Source organism: Macaca mulatta, chromosome 10, assembly GCF_049350105.2.
Source record: "Macaca mulatta isolate MMU2019108-1 chromosome 10, T2T-MMU8v2.0, whole genome shotgun sequence".
Lineage (NCBI taxonomy): Eukaryota > Metazoa > Chordata > Mammalia > Primates > Cercopithecidae > Macaca > Macaca mulatta.
The window spans coordinates 27,324,551-27,349,953 of record NC_133415.1 but is presented as its reverse complement, the minus strand read 5'-3'; the positions used below and the strand labels follow the sequence as shown (position 1 = coordinate 27,349,953).

Below are 25,403 nucleotides of genomic sequence, written 5' to 3'. Positions count from 1 at the left end.
ATATTGGCTACCTACAGCTTTGCAACGCAATCTGACATCAGGAATTGTGAGTCTTCCAACTTCGTTTGTATTTCTCAGGATTCCTTAGATGTTCAGGCCTGTTTGTGGTTCCATGTGAATATTAGCATTGTGTATTTACATTTTTTTTTGGACGGAGTGTTGCTCTGTCGCCAGGCTGGAGTGCAGTGGTGCCATCTTGGCTCACTGCAACCTCCACCTCCCGGGTTTAAGTGATTCCCCTGCCTCAGCCTTCCTAGTAGCTGGGACTACAGGTGCACGCCACCATGCCCAGCTAATTTTGTTTTTTGTATTTTAGTAGAGATGAGGTTTCATCATGTTGGCTAGGATGGTCTTGATCTGGCCTGGTGATCCACCTAACTCGACCTCCCAAAGTGCTGGGATTACAGACGTGAGCCACTGTGCCCACCCACTTTTTTTTTTTTGGAGATGGAATCTCACTCTGTCACCAGGTTAGAGTGCAGTGGTGTGATCTCAGCTCACTGCAACCTCCACCTCCCGGGTTCAAGTGATTCTCCTGTCTCAGCCCCCCAAGTAGCTCAGGCTACAGGCATGTGCCACCACGCCCAGCTAATTTTTGTATTTTTAGTAGAGATGGAGTTTCACCATGTTTGCTAGGATGGTCTCGTTCTCCTGACCTCATGATCCACCTGCCTCAGCCTCTCAAGATGCTACGATTACAGGCGTGAACCACCGCACCCGGCCTATAGTTCTTCAATGTTTTGTCTATAATAAGGCATGTAAGCAGAGGGTATACTGGGACATTTTTAACTCTCTGGGACTTTTTTGTTTTTGTTTCTGTTTTTGAGACAGAGTTCTGCTCTGTTGCCCAGGCTGGAGTGCTGTGGCATAATCTTGGTTTACTACAACCTTTGTCTCCCAGGTTCAAGTAATTTTTGTGCCTCAGCCACCCTAGTAGCTAGAATTACAAGTGTGTGCCACCATGCCCAGCTAATTTTTGTATTTTTTAGTACAGGCAGGGTTTTGCTACATTGGCCAGGCTGGTCTCGAACTTCTGACCTCAGACAATCGCCCACCTCAGCCTCCCAAGGTGCTGGGATTACACACATGAGCTACCTTACCCAGCCTCATCAGGGACATTTTGATACATGTGTATTTTGGGTGATTATTAAATCAGGGTACTTAATATGACTATTCCTTCATACAGGTATTATTTCTCTGTGGTGAGAACACTCAAAATTGTTCCCTTCTAGCTTTTTTTGAAAAATACAATACAATATTGTAACCAGAGTCACGCAGCTGTGGAACAGGACACTAGAATGTGTTCCTCCCAACTAACTGTAACTTTGTTTCCATCACCAATCCCTCCTATCCTCCCCTCCTTCCCCAGCCTCAGGAAACCACTCCTGTTCTTTCTGCTTCTTGAAGGTTAAGTTTTTGGATTCAATGTGAGTGAGGTCATGCAGTGTTTGTCTTTTTTGCTTGGCTTATTTAACAGAATGTTTTCTAGGTTCATTGGTGTTGCCCTAAATGAAAATTGCATTATTTTTTATGGCCGAAGAGTATATCATTGTGTATATTTACTTCATTTTCTTTGTCCCTTCATTTGCGGGTGAACAGGTAGGCGGATTCCATCATCCTAGCTGTTGTGAATAGTGATGCAATAGACATGGAAAGGCCGATGTCTCTTCATTATCCTGACTTCCTTTGACTGTGTAGCTAGTAGTGGGATGAATAGATCATATGGTTATGTACTTTCAGTTTTTTCAGGAATCTGCAACTGCTTTCTGTAATGTATATAGTCATTGATCCTCCCATGAACACTTCTTTTTTCCTGGAAACTCACACCAGCATTTGTGTTTGAATTTTTGTCATATTCATTTAAATAAGTGAGATGCTTTCTGCGTATGGTTTTGATTTCCATTTTGTGCAGGATTAGTAAAGTAAACCACATTTTTGTAAAGATAGAGTCAGTCTTATGTCTTCTTTGCCGAAAAGTCTATTCAGGCTCTTTGCCCAATTTTGGTTCAGTTACTTATTTCTCTTTTGCTTAGTTTTTTTGCTAGTTACTAAGGTTAGTAGCTTGTGCCTTTTGGAAAACAATGCCTTATCAGCTGTTTGTTTCCCCAAACTTTTTTTCTCACCTTTAGGATGCTGTTCTTTTTTGTATTTTTCTCTGCCCCCTTCCCCCAAACCAGACTCTGATGGAGTCTTTGTCACCCAGGCTGGAGTGCAGTGGTGCAATCTCGGCTCACTGCAACCTCTGCCTCCCAGGTTCAAGCAATTCTCCTGCCTCAGCCTCCTGAGTACCTGGGATTACAGGTGCTTACAACCATGCCTGGCTAATTTTTGTATTTTTACTAGAGACAGCATTTCACCATGTTGGCTAGGCTGGTCTCAAACTCCTGACCTCGTGAGCGACCATGCCCGGTCTAGGATGCCTTCTCTTTGGGTTCATTTGTTCTCTCCTGTGCAGAGGCTCTGATGTTGTACTTAGTCTCTCAGGTTTATATTTGCATTTGTTGGCAGTGATGTCAGTGTCCCATCCAAAAAAGAGATTGTTAAGCCATTTTATTGTCTATGTGTATTTTCAACCTAATTTTTCCTTTTCTTTTTCTTTTTTCTTTTTTTTTTTTTTTCTTTTGAGACGGAGTCTCGCTCTGTCGCCCAGGCTGGAGTGCTGTGGCCCGATCTCAGCTCACTGCAAGCTCCGCCTCCCGGGTTCACGCCATTCTCCTGCCTCAGCCTCCTGAGTAGCTGGGACTACAGGCGCCCGCCACCTCACCCGGCTAGTTTTTTGTATTTTTTAGTAGAGACGGGGTTTCACCTGGTTAGCCAGGATGGTCTCGATCTCCTGACCTCGTGATCCGCCCGTCTCGGCCTCCCAAAGTGCTGGGATTACAGGCTTGAGCCACCGCGCCCGGCCTCTTTTTCTTTTTTCTTTTTGCAACCTGTGTGCACAGGGTCAAGTTTTCCCTAAATATATGTTTATCCCATATTTTCTCCTTGGAGTGTTTTGCTCTCCGGACTGAATTTAACTCTTTGATTTGTTTTTCATAGATTTTTGTGTATTGGGCAACATAGAGGTGCTAGTTCAATCTTGTGCACATGAGTACCCAGTTTTCTCAACTGTTGTGTCTTTGGTGTGCTTTTGAAAAATGTCTGCGCTAATTTTGGATTGATTACTTGGCTCCCTCATTTTGTCCATTTGGTTGTCTTTCTATGTTTATGCCAGTCAGTGATTGCCTGGATGACTGTAGGTTTTGTTTTGTCTATCATCCATGTATCTATCTATCTATCTATCTATCTATCTATCTATCTATCTATCTACCTATCTATCTATCTATCTATCTATCTATCTATCTATCTATAATGCATACATCCTAATCCTTTTTTTTTTTTTGAGGCTGGTTATTGCTCTGTCACCCAGGCTGGAGTGCAGTGCTGCAGTCTTGGCTCATTGTAGCCTTGACCTCCTGGGCTCAAGTGATCCTCTCTCCTCAGCCTCCCAAGTAGCTGGGACTACAGGTGTGCACCACCATGCCCCACTAATTTTTTTATACTTTGTGTAGAGGTAGGGTTTTGCCATGTTGTCCAGACTTCTCTTGAACTCCCAGGCTCAACTGATCTGCCTGCCTCAGCCTCCCAAGGTGCGTGAGTACTTGTGGGAGCCACTGTGCCCAGGGAAACCCTGTTTAAAAAAAAAATAGACTTTTATTTTGATTAAAATGCAGGTTCGTTACACGTGAACATTTGATGACACTGAGGCTTGTGGCCACTGACCCCATCACCCAGGTAGAGAGCAAAGTGCCAATCAGGTGATTCTTCTGCCCACACCCGCTTTCTGCCTCCTTTTTTCATCTGATAGTCCCCAGTGTCTATTGTTTCCATCTTTATGTTTGAATGTATTCACTGTTTAGCTCCCACTCATAAGTGAGAACATGGAGTGTTTGGTTTTCTGTTCTTGCCTTGATTTGCTAAATGTAATAAGCCCCAGGTCTATCCACGCTGCTTAGGACATGATTGTGTGTTTTTCTTATGGCTGTGTAGTATTTTGTGGTGTGTATGCACCACATTAAAAAAAAAAAAAGTCAATCCACTGTTGCTGGTCACCTAGGATGCTTTCACATCTTTGTTCTTGTGAACAGCATGGCCATGAATGCAGGAGAGCTTGTGTCTTTTTGAAGAAGGATTTATTGTCTTTTGGGTAGATACCAAGTGTAGTGGAATTGCGGGGTCTGATGGTAGTTCTAAGTTCTTTGAGAATCTCTAAACTGGTTTCCACGGTGTGAACTGGTTTTCACGTTGACCAAGAGTGTAGCAGCGTTCCCTTTCCTTTGCCACCTCCCAGCATGTTGTTTTGACTTTGGAAAAATGTCCATTGTGACCATTGTGAGATGATATCTCATTGTATTTGGGAGTTCCATTGCACTGATGATTAGTGACGTTGTGCATTTTTTCATGTGGGTTGTTCACTTGAACGTCATCTTTTTATTTTATTTTATTTTTTGAGACAGTGTCTCACTCCATTGCCCAGACTGGAGTGCAGTGGTGCAATGTTGGCTCACTGCAACGTCTGCCTCCTGGGTTCAAGCGATACTCCTGCCTCAGCCTCCTGAGTACCTGGGATTACAGGTGAGCACCACCATGCCCAGTTAATTTTTGTATTTTTAGTAGAGATGAGGTTTCACCATGTTGGCCAGGCTGATCTCAAACTCCTGGCCTCAAGCTGTGTGCCTGCCTCAGCCTCTGAAAGTGCTGGGATTGCAGGCATGAGCCACCATGCTCAGCCTGTTCCCTTAAATTTCTTTACAAAAATTTACACTATGGTAAAGATGTACCACCAGAGGGTAGAATGAGACACTTTGGTCTGTGCATACATTGTGTAGTGATGAAATCAGGGTATTTAACATCTCTCTTTCCTCATAAAATTATTATTCCTTTGAGGTGAGGACATTCAAAATCCTCTTTTCTAACTTTCTTGAAAAGTACACTCTGATAATGTTAGACCTAGTCACCCTGCTGCTGTGGAATAGAACTACAGGTTTCATTCCTCTCATGGAATATGTAAGTTTATACCTGTTTCCAATCTCTGACCGTGCCCCAGCTTTGAACCCCAACCCGTGGTAAGAACAGTTATGCTTACTAGTTCTATGAAATAAGATTTTTAGATTCCGCCTGAGTGAGACAACGCAATGTTTGTCTTTCTCTCCATAGTTTATTTCTTTTTTCTTTTTTCCTTTATTTATTTATTTATTTTTTGGAGACAGTGTCTGGCTCTGGTTGCTCAAGCTGGAGTGTAGGGGTGCAATCTCAGCTCACTGCCACCTCAGCCTCCCGAGTAGCTGGGACTTTTGAGAAATGTCTCTTCAGGTTCATTGCCCAACTCTGGCTGGGTGACTTGGTTTTGCATGTTTTGCTTCTTAGTAGCATTAGTTTCTCGTGCATACCATGTAACAACCTCTTTCAGATAAATGATTCCTCATCATGCCCTCTCTATATGAAGGATGCCTTCTCATTGTTAATTACTTCATTGCTCCCTTTACCATGCTGTAGTTCTTGAGGGTTTTTTTTGTTTTGTTTTGTCTTTTTCACTTGTTGAGTTTTCCTTTTGTTAGCAGCAATTTTGGGTCAGGCCAGAAAGAAAAATCACAATTTTGATGCATTTCATTGATTTTGAGTATATTTTCCATATATTTCCTAACTGTTTTTTCTTTTTGCAATCTAGGAGCATAGATTAAGTTGCCCTGATCTTCCACTCACTCTGTGTTTTCCTGTAGAAGTTTTATGCTTTTGGGTCTTGTGTTTAGGTTTTCATTTATTTCGAGTTGGTATTTGTGTATTGTGTAACATAAGGGTCCTATTTCATTCTTTTTCATGTGGATATCCTGTATTTTCAGATTCATTAATTGAACAGACATCCCACTCCTCATTGCGTCATCCAGACATTCTCTTGAAAACAGTGTGTTGACTCCATACAGATGTACATTTAGGTTCTGTTATGTCTGCATGGTTTCACTGTTAGGCCACTGCCATAGTCTTTGGATGAGTAGATCTTTTCCATGTAATTTGAAATTGAACAGTGTGAGGCCTCCAAACAAGGTTATATTTCCTAGGATTGCTTTGCATGTTCAGAGTCTATGGTAGTTCCATGTGAATTTTTAGCTGTGTATAGTTACATTTCATGATAAGTTTGGTTCATACTGCATGTCCAGAATTAGGGGTGCAATGGGGATATTGTAGTACTTGTGTACCTTGCATAAGGATTAAGGATAAACTCAAGGAGGTTTCCATGTTTTGTGTGTGGGTTTCCAGTTTTCTCAAGGTCATTTACAGAACAGACTAGCCGTTTCCCATTTTGTTTGGGTTTTTTGTTCGTTCGTTCGTTTGTTTGTTTGTTTGTTTTGATACAGAGTTTTGCTTTTTTGCCCAGGCTAGAGTGAAGTGGTGTGATCTTGGTTCACCGCAACCTCCACCTCCCAGATCCAAGCAATTCTCCTGCCTCAGCCCCCAAGTAGCTGGGATTACAGGCACACGCCACCACACTGGCTAATTTTTCTATTTTTATTATAAGAGACCATATTTCACCATGTTAGCCAGCCTGATCCCAAATTTCTGACATCTAGTGGTCTGCCTGCCATCGCCTCCCAAAATGTTGGGATTACAGGCATGAGCCACTGTGCCTGACCTTTTGAGAAATCTGTTGACTGTAAGTACATTCAGATTTGTCTGTTGGCTGCCTGATACTCTCCAATGATAAATGTTTCTATTTTTATGCCAGTTCCTTGCTGCCTTAGTAAGTATAGCTTTTTGACGTAATTTAACATCAGCGAGCATGAGACATTCAAGTGATTTTCTCTTTCTGGGAAGTGCTTTGGATTTTCAGGGTCTTCCATGGTTCTCTGTGAATTTTGCCATTGTTCATTTACAGTTTTAAAATTGAGTTTGTCATACATGTCCAAAATTAGGGGGTACAGTGGGATTTTGTTTACTTGCATACTTTGAGGAATGATGAAGTCAGGGTGTTTTGCATGTCTATTCCCATGTCCAGTTTTTATTTGTCTGTGATGTGAACCTTCAGTGTTCCTCTCCTTTCTAGCTCTATTGAAAGAGATCCTACCATATTGTTACTTGTAGTCACCCTCCTGTGGAGTAGATCACCAGCATTAATTCCTCCCCTGGAAGTGCAACTTGGTACCCATTACCAATGCCAGCCCATGCCCTCCCCTCCCCACAGCATGTGATAACCACTATTGTACTTTCACTTTCTTTCTTTTTTTTTTTTTTTGAGATGGAGTCTTGCTCTGTTGCCTAGGCTGGACTGCAGTGGCCGGATCTCAGCTCACTGCAAGCTCCGCCTCCTGGGTTTACGCCATTCTCCTGCCTCAGCCTCCCGAGCAGCTGGGACTACAGGCGCCCGCCACCTCGCCCGGCTAGATTTTTGTATTTTTTAGTAGAGACGGGGTTTCACCGTGTTAGCCAGGATGGTCTCGATCTCCTGACCTCGTGATCCGCCCGTCTCGGCCTCCCAAAGTGCTGGGATTACAGGCTTGAGCCACCGCGCCCGGCCTCACTTTCAATTAGATAAGTTTTTTTTAGTCTCCTCATGGGTCAGATGATGCCGTGTTTTTGTTTCCCTGCCTGGCTGATTCCACTGAATATAATATCCTCCAGGTTTATCCGTGTTGCCACAAAGGACATTATGTCATCAATCTTTGTTGATGGGGCGTATTTCGTTGTGTCCGTATACTGAAGTTCCTTCATTCCTTCATCAGTTGATGGACAGGTAGGTTGATTGCATACCTTGGCTATTGTGTATAGTGCTTCGGTCAACCTGGGAAGGCAGCTGTGGCTTCCATGCAGTGATTTCACTGTCCCTAAGTATATACCCACTGCTAGAATTGCCAGATGAAATGGTAGTTTCCTTTTTGATTGTTTGGGAAGCTCCAAGAGGTTTTCATAGTGTCTGTAGTAACGGTGATTTCTCCCAACTGTGTATGAGAGTATCTGTTTATACAACTTCCTCCGGGGAATTGGTTTGAAATAATTGGTTTCTTTGATTTGTTCAAATTAGGGTGAGTGTGTATCTGAGCGTGGTTTTCATTTACAGTTTAGAGATGACTAGTAATGTTGAGAACCGCCCTTTTCACATGTTAGTGAATTGTGCACTTTTTAGTAATGTCTGTTCATGTTTGTTGCCCAATTTTGGCTGGGTTACTTGGTTTTGTGTGTTTTGCTCCTCAGTGGTGTGGTAGTTTCAGATACATGATTCCTTATGATGTCCTTTCTGTCTGAAGAATGCCTTCTGAGTGTTGGTTGGTGCATTGTTTCCTTTAATGTGCCTCCAGTAACCCCTATTGGAAGTTCTGCTTATAGGAGACAATGTTTTTTGGATTCCATATGTCTGATGTCATGCAGCGTGGGTCTCTCCTTAGCAGACTCGTTTCATTTCACTAATTGTCTTCCAGGTTTCTCCAAGTGGTTGCAGATGACATGATTTCCTGAAGTGTTACAGCTGAAGTGTGTTTCCTTGTGTATATATACTGTGGTTCCTTTATCCCTTCATCTGTGGATAGACAGGTAGGTTGATTCCACATCTTGGCTATTGTGACTAGGGCTTCAGGACACATGAAAAGGCAGATAATAAAGGAATTTCATTTTCTCTAAACATGTACCCAGTGGTGGGATTGTTAGCTGGAGTGGCAGTGGTACTTTTACCTTTAGTTTTGTTCTTTTGTTTTTTGAGATGGAGTCTTGCTATTATCGCTCAGGCTAGAGTGCAGTGGCGTGATTTTGGCTCAATGCAACCTCCACCTCCTGCGTTCAAGCGATTCTGCTGCCTCAGCCTCCCAAGTGGCTGGGAATATAGGCACCCGCCACCACGCCTCACTAATTTTTGTATTTTTAGTAGAGATGGGATTTCACCATGTTGGTGAGGCTGGTCTCAAACTCCTGACCTCAGGTGATCCATCTGTCTTGGCCTCCCAAAGTGCTGAGATTACAGGTGTGAGCCACTGCACCCAGCCTACATTTTACTTTTTTAAGGAACTTCCAAAAGTTTTTTGTAGTGTGTATAGTAATTTTCATTCCACAAAGAATGTAGGAGATTTTCTTTTTCTGCAAGTCTGCACTGACCATTGCCTTCAACAATTTTGACTTTTGTCTGTTGTAATACTCATTCTAGGTGGAATTAGATGGTAACTGAGTATGGTTTTGATTCACATTTTTGTGATGATTAGTGATATTGAGAAACTGTAACCTGTGAGTCAGTTTCCTGCCTTCTTTTCACTCAGGTCTATTTAGATCCTCTTAAGTTGGATATTTGTTGTTGTTGTTGTTGCTTTTCGCTTAGTCATATCAATTTATTGCACATGTTAGATAACAACCTCTTTCAGGGGTAGGATTTTTTATAGTTTCTCCCAGTCTTTAGGATTCCTTTTTTTTGTTTGTTTTCTATTCCCTGTAGAAGTTGTAAAGTGTCCCTAGTCTCATATGGTTATAGTTGCGTATGTTAGCAGTGATTTTTGTGTTCAACACCCCACTTCCACCAAGCACAAAAACATGCGGGTGTGTGCGTGTAGTCTCCCTACTTTTTTTTTTTTTTTTTTTTTTTTTTGGTGTTATGATGCTTTTTTACCTTTTGCAGCCTGTTTGCATAGATACAGGGTTTCCTAAAATATACACCCACTCTATATTTTCTTATAGGACCTTTACAATTTCAAGATTGAGTTTAGGTCTTTAATTCATTTTGTGTTGATTTTGTGTATCATGCATTGTAAGGGCCCTATTTCAGTGTTTTTCCTGTGGAGATTCAGTTTTCTCAAAATCAGTAATTGAACCAGACTCTCCCTTTCCCATTGTATCTTTTTGGGGTTTTGAAAACTGTGTTCCCTACATATCATGTTGGATAGAGTATTCGGCTGCCTTTTTCTGTCACTTATGTCCTCATTCTGTGTTTGTGACAGTCATGGATTGTTTGGATAACTACAGATTGTTTTTTCATTTATTATTTTCTTTGGTTCTAACCTTGGATTGTTTTAATGCATTCTACTCTTATTATTATAGTTTAAAAGGTACATATACAAGTTAGTTGCATCTGTTGATTGCATCACGCTGAGGCTTGGAGTCCCAACAACCCTATGACCAAGACAGTGACCAAGACCCACCCTGTGGGTCTTCAGTACATGCTCCGTCTCCCCTGTTTTTTTATTGGTCTGGTGGTCATTCCAGGTGTCTGTTGTTCTCTTCTTTATGCTTGAATGCATTCAAAGTTTAGCTCCCGCTTATAAGTGAGAACATGTGGCGTTTGTTTTCTATTTGGGCCTTAGTTCATTTACGACAGTGGCCTGCAGTTTCCATCTTCTGGGCTCAGGTGATCCTCCCACCTCAGCCTCAGGATTAGATAGGACTACAGGTGCCCACCACCACATCCAGCTAATTTTTGTATTATCATAAACATGGGATTTCACCATTCTGCCCAGGCTGGTCTTGAATTCTGGACTGAAGCGATCCTACTGCCTCGGGTTCCCAAAGTTTTAGAATTACAGGTGTGACTCACTGTGCCAGCCTCTCATCCACTGTTGATGGCTAGGTTGATTCCATGTCTTTGACACTGTGAATAACACTGCCATGAACATACGAGTGTCTGTGTCTTTTGGATAGAAGGATTGATTTTCCTTTGGGTAGATGCACAGGAGTGGGCTTACTGGGTGAGATGGTAGTTCTGTTTTCAGCTCTTTGAGAAATCCCCGATCTGCTTTCAACTGTGTCTGTACTAGTTTTCAACCCCCCCACCTGAAAGCGTACCAGTGTTTCCTTCTTTGCCTGCGTGGTCCTCACCATGGATGGGATGGCATGTTGTCATGCTTTTGATTGGCAGCTCTCTGTTAATGAGTGAGCTTGAGCATGTTTTCCTATTTGTTAGTGGCTTGTACATCGACTTTAGAGAAGTGCATGTTCACATCCCTGGACTGTTTATTAACAGGATATTCTTTTTCTGTTTATTCCCCTGGTTGACTTGTTGAAGGGCCTTGTAAATTCTGCATGTTAGACGTTGGTCAGAGGCACAGTTTGGGAACGTGTTCTCCCATTCTGTACGCTGTCTGTTTACTCTGTTGTAGTCTCTCTTGCTGTGCAGCAGCTCTTTCAGGTGTTAAGTCTGATTTGTCAACTTTTGTTTTTGTTGCTGTTGCTCTTCAGGACTTAGCCATCTAAATGCTTTGCCAAAGCCTATGTGGAGAAGGATATTTCACAAGTGTTCTCATAAGATTTTAATAGTTTGAGTTTTTCCATTGAAATCTTTCATTCATGTTGAGTTCCTCTTTGTGTCTGGTGCGAGGTAGGGACCTAGTGTTTTTCTTCTGCACATGGCTAGCTGCTTATTTCAGCACCATTGATTGAATAGGGTGTCCTTCTCCCTTTGCTTACTTTTGTGGATTCTATGATAGATCAGATAGTTTTCAGTGTGTGGTTTTACTTCTTGGTCCTCTCTTGTGTTCCACTGCTCTGTGTGGAAGTGGGTCCCTGACTTTTCCATGAAAATTGAAATCAGGAAGTGTGATGTGTCCGATGTAGTCTGGATGTCTCAGGATTGCAGAGGATGAAACTCAGGGTGCTTCATTGTCCCACATGAATATTAGCAGTGCATATTTCTATTTCTTTCAACAAATGCGTTGCATAGTAAAGGAACAATACAACGAGAGGGTAGAGTGGGGCGTTATGGTCCATGCATACATTGTGGAATGATGAAATCAGGGTACTTAGAGTTCCTGCTACATTTTCCCATTGTTTATTCCTTTATGGTGAGAACCTTCAATATTCTCCTGTCAAGCTGCTTTGAAAGTGATGTGCCGATACTGTTAACCCTGGTCACCCTGCAGTGGAATAAAACAACAGAATTTTCTTCCTCTCACTTATGTGTAACTTTGTACCCATTTATGATCCCTGCCCATTACCCCTCTTTTCCCCCAGTCTCTGGAAACCAATATTGTGCTTGAAAGGTCTTTGACATAGAGTTTCTCAGATTCTGCATGTGTGAGATGACTCAAGGTTTGTTTCTCTCCCCCTCACTCATTTAATTTACCATCACGCCCTCCAGGTGCAACCGTGTGGTTCCCCACGATGTGATGTCATTGTGCTTTTCTGTGTGAAGAGTATCCCGGTGTGTACATGTGGAGCAGCTTCTTTCTCCCTTCGTCTGTGGATAAGCAGGTAGGTTGATGCTTACACTGGCTCTTGGGAACACTGCTGGAATCCACATGGGTGGGTAGATCTATCTTTGGTGTCCTGATTTCAATGACTTTGAGTGTATTCCTAGTAGTAGAATTGCTGGTTGAAGTGGTAGTTGGAGTCTTTTAAGGTTTAGAGGAACCTCCAAGTGGTTTCTGTATCGTGTGTGCTAGATTACCTTCTCACGAACTGTGGAGAAGAGTCTCTCTCTCTCTCTGGAAACACACCAGCATTTCCCTTTCTTTCAATGTTTTTTTTCTTTTTTTGTAACACTCATTCCAATTAGAACGAGATGGTGTCTAAGTGTGGTTTTAATTTACATTTTGCTTGTGGTTAGTGATGTTTGCCAGGTTATTGTGAACTTGTTTCAATTTGTTGTGTAAGACTGGGCAAAGGACCTGAAGACCTGAGATGGATGCACAGGTTAAAGATTCTGAATCAACATTACTGATCCTCATGAGAAGTCAATCAAAACCACACTGAGATAGCATCTGTCTCTGGTGAGAATGAATGTTACCAAAATGGGACAGCAGTTTCATTGTCGTATAGTCTGTGTGTATATCCAGCGAGTGCAAGGCACAGTTTGATCTGTGTAAACGTAGCATCATCATGAAGTCGCAGTGTCTGGCATCTCTGTGAGCTCCAGACTTATGATTTCTCTGTGGAGAGAATATTCACAACTGAACTTTGTAGCTGTTTTGAAAATTGTGGTTTTCTGTTCTTGCCTTTTGGCATAATGGCCTATGACTCTGTCCAGGTTTCTGGTAAGGGCATGGATTTGTTTTTTATGGCTGTGTAGTGTTCCGTGCCATGTCTTTACCATTGCGAGTAGTACTTCCGTGAACATACGAGTGCATGTGTGTTTTCGATGGAAGGGTTTTCCTTTGGGTAGATACTTAGGAGTGGGGTTGAAGCGTTGGGTGGTAATTCTCTTTTAAGTTCTTTCAGAAATGTCCACACTGCTCTCCAGGGTGTCTGAACTAGTTTGCATTTCCCCCTACAGTGGACCTGCATCTTTTTGCTAGTCTGCTCCACCAGCCTCTGTTGTTGTGGACTGTGTGTCATAATTGCCATTCTGACTATTGTGCGACGTGGTATCGCAGTATGTTTTTGATGTGCATTTCTCTGATGATCAGTGAAATTGAGCATCTTTTCATTCTTATTGGTTACTGGTACACCTCCTTTTAAGTGTGTGTTCATGTCCCTTGCCCATTTATAATTTCGGTTTTTTTTTTCTGATTTTATTTGTTGAAGGTCTTTACGATAAATCCTGGATATTAGATGTTTTTCACATGCGTAGTTGTGGAATATTTTCCCTCATTCTATAGGCTGTGTGTTGACTCTGTTGGTTGTTTCTTGTTCTGTGCAGCTGCTTTTTTGTGTATTAGGTCCCGTTTATCAGTAATTGCTTTTGGGGAGTTGACATTTAAATGCTTTGCCAAAGCCTCTGTTGAGAATGGTATTTGCTAGATTCTCATGCAGGATTTTCTCATAGTTTCAGGGCTTGAATTTTTATGTATTTGTCTATTTAGAGACTGAGTCTCGCTCTGTTGTACAGGCTGGAATGCAATGAAGCCATCTCGGCTCACTGTACCCTCCACCTTCCGGGTTGAAGTGATTCTCCTGCCTCAGTCTCCCGAGTAGCTGGGAATACAGGCATGTGCCACCATGCACGGCTAAGTTTTGTTTTTTAGTAGAGACAGGGTTTCACCATGTCAGCCAGGGTGGTCTCGAACTCTCTGACCTCTAGTCATCTGCCCGCCTCGGCCTCCCAGAGTGCTTGGATTGCAGGCGTGAGCCACCGCTCCCGGCCTGGGGTTTGGCATTTCAATCTTTGATTCATTTTGAGTTGCTTTCTGTACATGGTGAGACACAGGGGCCTAGTGTTATTTCTTCTGCATCTAGCTAGCCACTTATCCCAGCACCACTTACTGATAGGCAGTCCTGTCTCCATTGCTTATTTTTGTTGATTTTTTTTCAAATATCAGATGGTTTCAGGTGTGCAGGTTTATATCTGGGTCTTCTAATCTGTTCCACTGTTCTGCGGAACCGGGTCCCCAGCTTTTCTGTAAAAATGGCAAAGCATTACATTGTCTATGGTTGTTTTCTTAGAGTGTTTGCTTTGTTTTACTGTTTTTTAAATACCTTTAGCAACCTACTTGCATGGATTTGTTTTCTAAAATACGTGCTCACCGTATGTTTTCTTGTAGGGGTTTTCTTGTAGTGGTTTCAGAATTCAGTTTTAGGTCTTTAATGTATTTTGCATTGATTTTTGTTTTGCATGACATAAGGGTCCTATTTCAGTGTTTTGTATGTGAATATTCAGTTTGCTGAAAATCATGTACTGAACAGGCGGTCTTTTGCCCATTGTGCCTTTTTGGTGTTCTTTTGAAAAATGTGTACATTTCACTATATGTACATTGGGGTTGAGTATTTGGTTTACTCATTCTGAGCACTTCCTTAGTTTATGCCAATAAAAGCTTGTTTGGATAATTATAAGTTTGTGTTTTTCATTCATTGTTTTAGCTCCTAAGTTTGTATTTTTTAACATAATTTCTACGTTTATTATAGACTAATATAGTTTATTATAGACTAAAAGGTACAAAGGCAGATTAGTTGCTGCCTTTGGTATATTGCCTGATACTGAGACTTGGGGTCCCAGAGAGCTTATCATGCAGGGAGTGTGGACCCACCAGGCAGGTCTATAGCCCATTCTCCATCCCTTCTTCCTTTGTTGTCTTATAGTCAGCAGTGTCTGTTGTTTTCACTTTTATGGTAGGGTGTTTTCAATGTTAGCTCCACCTTAGAAGTGACAACATGTGGCATTTGGTGTTCTGTTTTTTCCTTACTTCTCTTTAAATAATGGTCTCCAGCTCCTTTCATGTTGCTGCCAAGGTCATGATTTGCGTCTTTTTTTTTTTTTTTATAGCTGCCTAGTTTTTTGTGGTATATATGTACCCCATTTTCCTTTTCTGATCCACTGTTGATGGATACCTAGGTTGATTTCACGTGTTTGCCCTTGTAAAGAGTGCCGCCAAGACCGTTTGTGTGCATGTGTGTTTTGGACAGAAGGATTTATTTTCCTTTGTGTATACCCCAGTGGTGGGCTTGCTGTGTCAGATGGTAGTTCTGGTTTAAGTTCTTTGAGCAATCTCTGAAGTGCTTTCTATGGTGTCTGAACTACTTTGCATTTTCACCAAAAGTGGACCAGTGTCCCCTTTCTCTGCTGCCTTGTCCATCTCCCTTTTTTTTTTTTAACTGTGTAATTGCCATTCTGACCAGTGTGAGATGATAGCTCATTGTGCTTTTGATTTGTATTTCTCTGATAATTAGGTTTAGCATGTTTTCACATTCGTTGCTTGCTTTTACATTATCTTTTGAGAAGTGTGTGTTTATATCCGGTGCCTATTGATGAGTTATTTGGGGGGTTTTGCTAATTGATTTCTGTAAGGTCTTTCAGGTAGATTCTGGATATTAGGCCTTGGTCAGGTGCATAGTTTGGGAACATTTTCTCTCATCCTGTGTGTTGTCTGTCTACTCTGTTGGTAATTTCTTGTGTTGTGTGGTGGCTCTTTAGTGTATTAGATGTGGGAATTTCCTGGTCTCACATATACTTCAGCATTGTTTCTTTCTATGTGCTTAAAACCAATTTGCTCTATAGTAAAGGTTTACAACTAAAGAGTAGAGTGGGACATTTTGATCCATGCATATGTACCTTGTGTAATGATGAAAGCAAGGCATTGACTGTCTCTATTACCTTGTGTAGTTATTATTTGTTAGTTCTCTGTGGTTGCAATATTCAGAATCCTTCTTTTCAGTCTTTTTTGGAAAATATGGTAGGATACTGTTAACTCTGGACACCTGCTGTGGAGTAGAACTGCTAAATTTATTCCTGTCATCTGAGTGTAACATTGTGTCCCCTTTGCAGTCCTTGCCAGGACTTCCCAACCCACAGCCTCTCTTCACCACTGTGGAACTTTCTACTTCTAGGGGATAAAGTCGTTTAGAGAGGAAGTTGATCTCATTCTCACATGCATGAAATCATGCCGTGTTTGTCTTTCTCTGCCTGACTCATTTCGTTGAGGGTCATGTCCTCCAGGTTTCTGCACGTTGCTGCAGGTGACATGGTTTCATGAATTTCTGTGGCCGAAGAGGATTCCATTGTGTACTGCAGTTTCTTTATCCCTTTATCTGTGCACGAACAGGTAGGTGGATTGAATAGCTTCGCTATTGTGAATAGTGCTTCAGTCGCCATAGGAAGGCCGATATCTCCTCAACATAGCAGATTCTATATGGTTTCTGTTTATAACCAGTGGTGGGATTGCTAGGTGAACGGATAGTTGTAAAATGTTTAAGACACCTTCAACTGTTTTGCTTCATGTGTATAGTAACGTATAAAAGTGTCTTTTTCTGCTGTTCTGCATTGGCCACTGCCTGTGAACGTATGGGTTTTCTGTTGTTTTTGGTAAGTTTCATTCTAATTAGAGTGAGACACATCTGAGCATGGTTCGTACTTAGACATTTGTGTGAGGATTAGTGAAGTTGAGCAGCTTCTCTTTGACCTGTCAGTGAATGTCGTGTTTTCTTTTCAGATGTGCCTGTTCAGGATCTTTGCCCAGTTTTAGCTTGGGTATTAAGTTTTGTTCATTTTCCCAGTTAGAGTAGTGTTAGTTTCTCATGCATGTTAGATAACAACCCCTTTCACAGGTAAGATTCTGCTGAACTTTCTCTCAATCTGTAGGATGATTTCTTTAATGGTTCATTGTTCCTCTTCCCCATGCGTAAGCTCTGAAATGATGTATAGTCTCATGTGTTTGTATTCATGTTTGTTAGCAGTGATTTTTGTGTCCCATCCAAAAAGAACAAAAATTAAGAAAAAGTATTGCCAAATCAGTTGCATGGTCTAAGGGTTTCTTGCCGTAGATAATTTTTGCTTTTGTTTTCTTTCTTTTTTGCAAACTGCATGCAGAGATACAAGTTTTGCTGAGATACAGACTCCCACTTTTCTTATAGGAGCTTTGTGGCTGCAGGATTGGGTTTAGGTGTTTATTTTGTGTTGATTTGGGGGTATTTTCAGACCCTGAAATGTTTCAGACCCTGAAATGTTGACTTCTTTGGCTTGTTTTTTCTCTGATATAACACACTGGTGGTTGTGTTCAAATTAAGCCATGGGACATCCTTTTCGATTCTGGGTTCAAATGATTCTCTCCTTCCTTGATATTCACTTAGGGGAGAGGTGTCAGAAAGTCTGGGAAGATCCATAGTGGAAAAAGTTTATCTGTATTTCGTGGAGATGGATGGCCAGCTCCCTTCTGCCCAGGACTTCTGGAGAAGGCCAGCCCTACCACTTGCTTAAATACCTCCCATCTCCAGCCCTTCAGTAAATATATAAGTGATTCATTAAATATTTAAACTTTAAGACAGAGTAACCCAGTGGAACTCGAATTTAACTAGAATTTAAATTTGAGAGTAGCTGGTCAGTAGAACAAGTGTGGTAGTTTGGGTAACATACTCTGATTTTTAAGGGTTTTGCTTTGTTGTTTTTTTTGTTTGTTTGTTTTCCTTAAACAGAGTTAACAATAATTAATTAGAACAAAGAAGGAAAACATTAAATGGTTGGCATGTGTAACATAAACGCTGTTGCATGACTTGTTCAGCCATAGCCTCAATTTGACATACTGGACTATGAATCCTGAAGACTGGTATACGGTTACTGCACCGCGGTTACTTTTCTCATTCCAACAACTATAGAACATTTTGAATAGTGTTTTAAAATTTTATTTTAATGAAAGTTAAGAAAAAAACCCTTACTTATACACTAAAGAAAATAAACATAAAATGGTCTCCCGCCTGCCTGGCAAAAGACCCATGGCCTGATCCTGGCCAGGAGGAGCAGCTGATGTTGAAGAGCAGGGGCCAGATGCAGCTGAGCTGCCAGCCACCTAGATGTGGTTCCCTGGTGTCACGGTCTAGGTGAAGGATGGTGCAGAGCCAGTGTTCTGACCAGCATCCCGGTGGGGTCCCAGCCACTGCAGGATGTTACTGGCCTACTGTGATTCGGGCTCCAGCTGGCAGGACAGCTTGTAGCTGCAGAACAGTGAGGCAGCTGTGAGGCCACCATGAGCCACACATCAGGTCCCCTCTCAGTGCCTGCCCAGCTGGAATCCTGGGTCCCCAGCGGTCCCCATGCAACAGGGCTTGATGCTGGCCGTGGAGTCATGGCCATAGGCTCTCTGCAGCTTGCCACAGGGAGAGCCTCCTCTAGGCCAGGTGGGGTGGCTGACACCTGTACTGTCAGTACTTTGGGAGACTGAGGTGGATGGATTGCTTGAGGCCATGAGTTTGAGACCAGCCTGGACATCATCGAGAAACCCCATCTGTACCAGAACAACAGCAGAACAACAGGACATGGTGTCTGCACATGCTGTACCATGTCCTGGGACATGGTGTACTGCAGTAGTCCCAGCTGCTTGAGAGGCTGAGGAAGGGCTTGAGCCCAGAAGGCAGATGTTGCAGTGAGCAGAGATGGTGACACACTGCAGTGCAGCCTGGGCGACAGAGCCAGACCACATTAAAAAAAAAAAAAATGGAGAGCCTTCTCCCACCCTCTGCCCGTCTGCTAGGCCCTCACCTCTCCTTGTCACTGAGCTGCTCCATTCTTGGGAAATAGGTGACAAATTTCTCAAGAGGCCGAAGCCTGTAATTCATGGCAGCCACTTGGAGCAGCTGCATTTCCTGCAGAACTCGGACCTCCTAGAGACAGAGGACAGGTTGCTGACAGGGCCTGGGTGGAAGATGCTGAGAGGACTTTTGGTAAGCAGGGAGAAGGGGCTGATCCCTCGGGCAGTTTTCTGAGGGGGCCCCATGCAGCCCCCAGCCTGTTCTCAGAGTTGGATGTAAAAAGCCCCTCCTGCAGGAACTGGTCTTTGATTTCATTCCATTTCCCGCTTTCTCCACTGGGCTAGGTCTCCTCCTCCTGTGTGTGTCAAACCCCCCAGTAAACCTAAGATGTAGAGGATGGAGCCAGGGAGTGTCCTGTCCAAGGTGGACTGTGACGTCCACATCCCCACCCTCATCCAACGTGTGTGCCCCAGCTGCTCACCTTCCTCCTCTTGTTGCTGTTGCCCTGGAAGGCAGACAGAGTCCATCAGAAAGGTCCCTGGCCCACAACAGCCCCACTCCACCCCTTCCCATGCTGCATTACTGCCAGGGCCACCAGAGTCAGGGGATGTGCACATGACAGGACTTGGATCTGCCCCGGGCTCCGGGCTCTAGAGCAGGGGCATAGAAGCTGAGGCTCAGGGACTTTCTGTCCCAACCCTCTGTGATAACAGACAGGGAAACTGAGATCTCACATAGAAAGAAAGCGCTCAGTGACCCTGGAACTGCCTGCCCTTGAAGAGGCTCAATTTCACTGGCCTGTTACGGGACTACTCTAGGGAAAGGCTAAGTCCAGCTCAGCCCACACCTCAGCAGCTTTGCAGTCAGGCAGCTCTGCAGCTTCACCACTCGGGAATAGGGACTGGTGGCTGCTATGGAGCCTCTATGAATCAGAGGTAATGAGATGGGCCTGACACCCTCACCCACAGGAGTAGCTGTGAGGCTCTCAGGAGAGGAGGTTTGCCAAGGGCTGAGATCTAAGGGCTCCATCCAGGACCCTCTCCTCCCTCAGGATCCTGGTTCCCAACAGCCTGCCCCAGGCTCACTCACATCCAGATCGTCTGGGATGGCCGTATCCAATCTGTGTAACTCAGTCAGAAAATCTCCCAGGAAGGGGACCACTCCCTGTGCCAAGGAGGGGTGGGAGGGGGGCGTTGTAGTGATGATGAGTATTGGCCCTCAGGTACCTGCCCAAGGTCCTGTCTCATGAAGTCCCACCAGCCCCTGTCTCCCGGAACTCCCCTCTTCAGGTCTCCCTGTTGGAGCAGCCAAAGACCCTCCACTGCCTTTCCCAATTCTCTGCCTCCTCCATCCCACCTGACCCCCAAGTCTAGCAAGCACTCCTAGTTACCTCTATGGTGGGATTTTAACAATTCACAAGGGCGTGTGGTCCCAGTCTTATCCTTCCCCACATCCACTCTGAGTCCAGCTTTCCCAGATCCTTGCTCTGGTCTCTCAAATGGAGGTTTTCCAGGCCCAGTGTCCACAGGAGGACAGGACTGGAGAGTAAGTCCTTGCGGTCTTCACATGGAGGCCTCCAGCTGGCAGGGAGGGAGCCCTGTCCTCTGATCCCCTGCGGCCTCTCCACGCCAAAGGCTCACTCACCTTCTTCTGCTTCCGCAGCCTCATCTGGGCTCTCTGGGGGTTCCTCTCCTGGGTGGCCACCTTAAAGCTCCCCGCCTGTCAGGTGCCAGTGACGGAGACAGTGAGGCTCTCCTCTCTTCCCCCAGTTACACCCCAGCCACCCCACACTTGGATCCCCAGGGACTGGCGTGAGTCACCTGGCACGGTGCTCATACCACTGGCCAGCTCCACACTCCCTGTGTGTGTCACCCACTCATGCAGCCGGGCCTCCCTGAGACTGTTTCCTCTTCTGTAAAGAGCAATGAAAACCACAGCTACCTCACAGGGCCTCCTGAGTAATGTTTCCTGTTGCCATGATTCTCCCCCTCATCCCTCTGAGGAAGAACCAGGCATGAGCACCAGCAAATTATTTTCTTTTCTTGAACCTCATTTCCATCCTGTGAGGGCTGCACTACAGGCTCAGCATCCCTTCATTTTCCAGATGAGGAAACAGAGACCCAGAGTGGACAGTGACTCCCCAGGGACCCGAAAGAGAAGGCGCCTCCTCCCCATCCTGGAAGCTCTGTCCCGGTGCCTTCTCCCAATATCCCAGCACCACTACCCATCAGGGTCTTGTTGTCTGGAGTCTCTGAGTGTCTCGGTGTCCAGCCAGGCACAGTCATGATGGGAAAGGGACAGGGTATTTTAGGAGACCTGGTTAAGTGGCATCTGCCTATCCGAGCCCCACTGGAGTCTGTGCCACACAAACTGGGTTTGAGCTATGCCAAAGTTTTGCCTCGCCAACGATCCCCCAGGGGAGTTCCATGCACAGAACTCTCTTCCTCCACTCAGGAAGTGGCCTCCTGCGGTGCCATTTCTGACTGACATGGCGGGGTTTTCCCGAATCCTGGGTGGGGTGACAAGTTGTCTTCCCGTTTGCATGGAATATTCTGAGATCTGGTCAGGGAGGATCCCCTAGGAATGCTTGAATCCCTGAGATACTTGTCATGAGCTTGTGTCACTGCTAACTGGTGAGAATCCTGTGACATGACCGTTTTCGGGTGTCTGCAAAGGGCAGAGCGGGGAGTCCCAGGAAACACACATCTATCCCGAGTATGCCCATTGGTACCCAAAGCTGGGCGGTCCACTGGACTCCCTGGCACATGAGCTTCCCCTGTTGTTGTTCCCCCTCTCCCCCAGTGTGGGCAGAGGCCACTACCCATGGAGATGCGCTGCAGACAGAAGCAGCAGCAGAGGCCTGGCTTCCTGAGGAATTGCCGGCCAGTTTGAGGAAGAAAGAAAGTCCCACCTACCATGACCACCCCCCAGCCTGGAGGAAGCTCCATGCCAGCAGCACTGACAAGCGCGGGAACCAGAGCCCTGCTAATGCTGCAGCTCATCACCCCCGCTCCGCAGCCCAGCAGCCATTGCCACATCCCATTTCCAGGGCCTCCTGCCCCTGTGCCCCCACGTGCCTGTGGACCCACACACCTCTCTTCCTATTGGCCCAAGGTAGGCGTGGAGGGAATTTTTCAAGTCCCCTTTTAGTAGATAAGTCAAAAGAAAATAACCACTCCGCACCAGGTCCAATGCCCTTCCAAACTCAGTCTTTCCTCTGACCCTTAAACACTTCTGCATCTCCCAGACTCCAGTGTACCTTGATCAGCAGGTCCCTCTTCACTGCAGTGTCTTTTTCGCAGAGTTGTTTTAGATGTTTTGTGCTTTTGCTATGGGCAGAGGAAAGAAAGAAAAGCAAATTTGGGAATAAGCAGAGAGATTTGTGAGTTCCAATCCAATCCCTTTTGTTTGAAAACCCAGAGAATCCCAACTTCATGGGTGAGAGTTTCCAGTAGGGTCCTCTGATGACAAGGGCTCCAGAGGACCAGGGTGGGACCTGTCATGCTCCTCCCCTGGCCCATCTCCACTTCACATGAGCCCCTGCGTGTTCACAGTTAGCTTCCAGCTGGACACAGTTCCACTGCTGGGTACAAACACCTGAAAGCCTCCAGTTGGCTCCAGTCTGTTCCTGATGGTTAAAAATCCTTAGTCCTGAGTTGGAAATCCTTGCTTAGTAGTCCAAGGCAGCTTAGTGACCACACCCACCAGGCCATCCCTGCCTCCAGTGTCCCTGGTCTCCAAGAACCTTTCAGAGTGGTTGAGGGCACATGGGGAGACCTATGGGTCCCTAGGTCAACCCTGGTGCTCCCGTGGAGGGAACCCTCCTCACCTGGACACTGCTGCCCATGTCTCGTGTAGCCGATGTATTGGTTTGCTACACAGAGCAGAGACGATGGCATGCACCGAGGAGAAGTTGTTGAGGCTTAGGCACTCCTGGAGAGGGAAGAGTGAGCTGTGAGTTCCACAGTTGGAGCCCGGCCCACTTAAGCCACAGCCCGCTGTGCTGAGATCTCCCTGCCTGGACGAAGCAGAGGCCCAGGGAGCCTCAGGAGGGCACACCTGGGGCCGAGTGAATGTCACTCATCTAGGAGGATTTTAGTTCAACCCAAGGAAGATCCCAGGTCAGAAGTGAGCAGCCACCACTGGGCCATGGGAGTCAAGGTCTGTGACAAGAAGGGGTTACGTGATGTCCAGGGCTGAAGCCAGACATACAGATGCCAATCCTGAAAGCTGTTGGAGGAGAAGAGGCAGTTCCCCATTTTTAAAGAGGAAATGCTCAGGCCCAACCATGGCTTACCCTGGCCACCTTGATCCAGTGCTCCACCACCCTGGCCCTGTCCCGGCCTGTCATGCCATGGTTCCTGAGGCAGGAGGTGGTGACGCAGTTGGTGAGCCTGTTGAAGTGTGCGATGGTCGCATGAACTGTGGGTGCCACATACTCATTCCCCTCCTTAGCTCGTTGACCCCAGATGGAGCCCAAGCATTCGTAGAGCTCCACCTTCTTGAACAGCTCCTTTGGGGGAGGAGGAGAGTGTCATGGACAGAGCACACCCCAGCTCAGAGTCACCCACAGTCCCAGGCAGGGACTGAGCTCACAGTCATCCATGGTCTCTGGCAGGAACCGATCTGGAGTTCAGAAAACTTTAAAATGGGCTCCAGACATATGGGAGTCCCTGGGTTTGATTTTCTGCCCACCGAGGGCCCTGAGTGCATCATGGCCCAGAACCCAACAAGGGTGGGAAGAGAGAGTGACATTTTCTCCCAGGCCATCCGCATTCCAAGGAGTAGAAGGTGGCTCAGGCCTTCCTGTCCTGAGGCCTCGTCTTCCTCCCATCCCAGTCAGCCCTGTACTCCTTCTCTCCATACCGGTGCACTTTCCTTGTGGCAGCTGCAACTATGGGCTCTGTTTGGGTGTCTCCCATAGAATCGAGTATGCATCAGGCACCTAATAAGCGCTGAGGGTCATGAGGCTCCTAAGTGGCTGGGTGAGTGACCCATGGCCCTGCCTGTCCCTCATTGAGCACCTGCCCTGTCCTGCTTTCTGTCCATCCCCTGTCATTCGGTCTGCACACTCTGTGGAGCTAGCACAGGCGATGTGCCATCTCTGCTGTCCATATGCAGTCAGGGAAGGCTTGTGCGTGAGGAAACTCATCCAGATCCCATGTTTGGTAAGAAGTGGGGATGACATTCGACCCAGGGCATTGGCCACTCCTCGGGTAGAGGCTGGTCTGAGACAGCTAGTGCCAGAGGCACAGCCTGCAAAGCCCAGCTGCTCACCACATCCATGCAGGTCAGCTGCTCTGCCAGCAGCCTGGGAGGGAAGGTCGTGATGTCAGGCATCTCCTCAAGTTGGTTCTTCACAGTCCCAGAAGAGGGACTGGGGGACTCTGAGGCGGACTGTGGCTCCAGCAGTGTTGCTGGAGGGGACCCTTCCCCTGGTGCTGGTCCTGGTGCTGAATATAGATATCCTGGTGCACCCAGGGCTGCACCTGACTCTGGTTCCAGAGCAGGCCCCACGTCCGCCAGCAGTGGTGGTGCTGGCTCCAGGGCCGGCATTGTTAATGCGTGTTGCCCAGGAGGTGGAGCAGGATCTGGAAAAGGAGAAAAGGTCATGACACCAGTCACTTTTCACTGGGCTTTCCAAGCACAGAAATGACCGGATGAAATGTAAGGGAATTGTAACCCCACAACACCACCCCAGGAAAGTCTTCCAGACTGCAAGCCACCTCACCATCTGGCTTGGCCTCGTTGGGCTCCGGAAGCACCAACTGGCCTAGGACAAGTTCCTGATGGTCCTCCACGCCCAGTCCAGGCCAGGCGAAGTTCCTGAAGGCCAGCTTTATCCGGAAAGATGACCGTTGTGGGGGCTGATAGCAAACTGAAGAGTTTTCAAGGGGCCAGGTGAACAAAATGGAGGTGATGGTGCTGGTGATGGAGTAGACAGCTGAGTCAGAGGCCTGGCCTTCTCCCACATAACCCTCCAGGGCACACTTGCGTGGTTCTGGGTCCCTGGCATGTTGCTGCCTGTGTAGAGGACAGCCCCACCCTTCCCCAAGCCGTCAGTGCTGTCCTGGAAGGGGCAGACCTGGCCACGCAGCAGGACTGTACAGACCCTTGTGCGCCCCGGTGTCCCACTGACATTCTCTTCCCAAAGGCCCTGGAGCACAGCCCTGTGCACCTGGACACTCAAGACTGCAGCTCCAGGCTGATTTGTGAGCAGGTTGCTCATCAAGCTCCAGCTCTGGGTCCCCTGGTCCTGGGGTTAGGAGGGTAGGGGCAAATATTGGCTGCAGGAGGACAGGTAGAGTTGGGAAGCCACGGCACGGGGCATGGGTCTCTCAGCGGACAGCTGAGACCCCAGCCTTCCCTCTCCTTTGCAGGGCACCTAAGTCTCCATATACAGAACTCACAATTTACTTTTTGTGGGGGAAGTCTCCAGATGTCAGCCTTCTCGTGGGAATTATAAGAAGTATGAGCCCCAGGACTCCTTTAGAGTCTCCCCAGGCAAAGGCCACATCTTTTACCCCATGTTTTCTGGATGAAAAGGCTCTTTAGAACCCTAAATCCACCCAGTT

General features: G+C 45.8%; 1 protein-coding gene across 1 annotated transcript; it reads right to left on the bottom strand.

Annotated features, from left to right (window-relative positions):
• Positions 1–18,128: 18,128 nt before the first annotated feature.
• On the bottom strand, positions 18,129–25,057 carry LOC711158 (ral-GDS-related protein-like). The gene is made up of 11 exons (XM_028828579.2): positions 24,874–25,057; positions 24,560–24,772; positions 24,106–24,419; positions 23,126–23,341; positions 22,658–22,761; positions 22,088–22,157; positions 20,473–20,547; positions 19,918–19,992; positions 19,310–19,333; positions 18,839–18,960; positions 18,129–18,294 (listed from the first exon to the last, which is right to left on the bottom strand). Exons 1-11 carry the CDS (start codon positions 25,055–25,057, stop codon positions 18,255–18,257), a joined length of 1,437 nt encoding a protein of 478 aa, XP_028684412.2. The 3' UTR covers positions 18,129–18,254.
• Positions 25,058–25,403: the final 346 nt, after the last annotated feature.

Coding starts and splice junctions, on each gene's coding strand:
- LOC711158 (XM_028828579.2), bottom strand. CDS start 25,057: ATGAGCAACCTGCTCACAAATCAGCCTGGAGCTGCAGTCTTGAGTGTC. Junction 20,548..22,087: donor AGAGGGACCTGCTGATCAAG/GTACACTGGAGT, acceptor GGCACCTGACAG/GCGGGGAGCTTTAAGGTGGC. Junction 19,993..20,472: donor GGCTGCGGAAGCAGAAGAAG/GTGAGTGAGCCT, acceptor TCCTTGGCACAG/GGAGTGGTCCCCTTCCTGGG.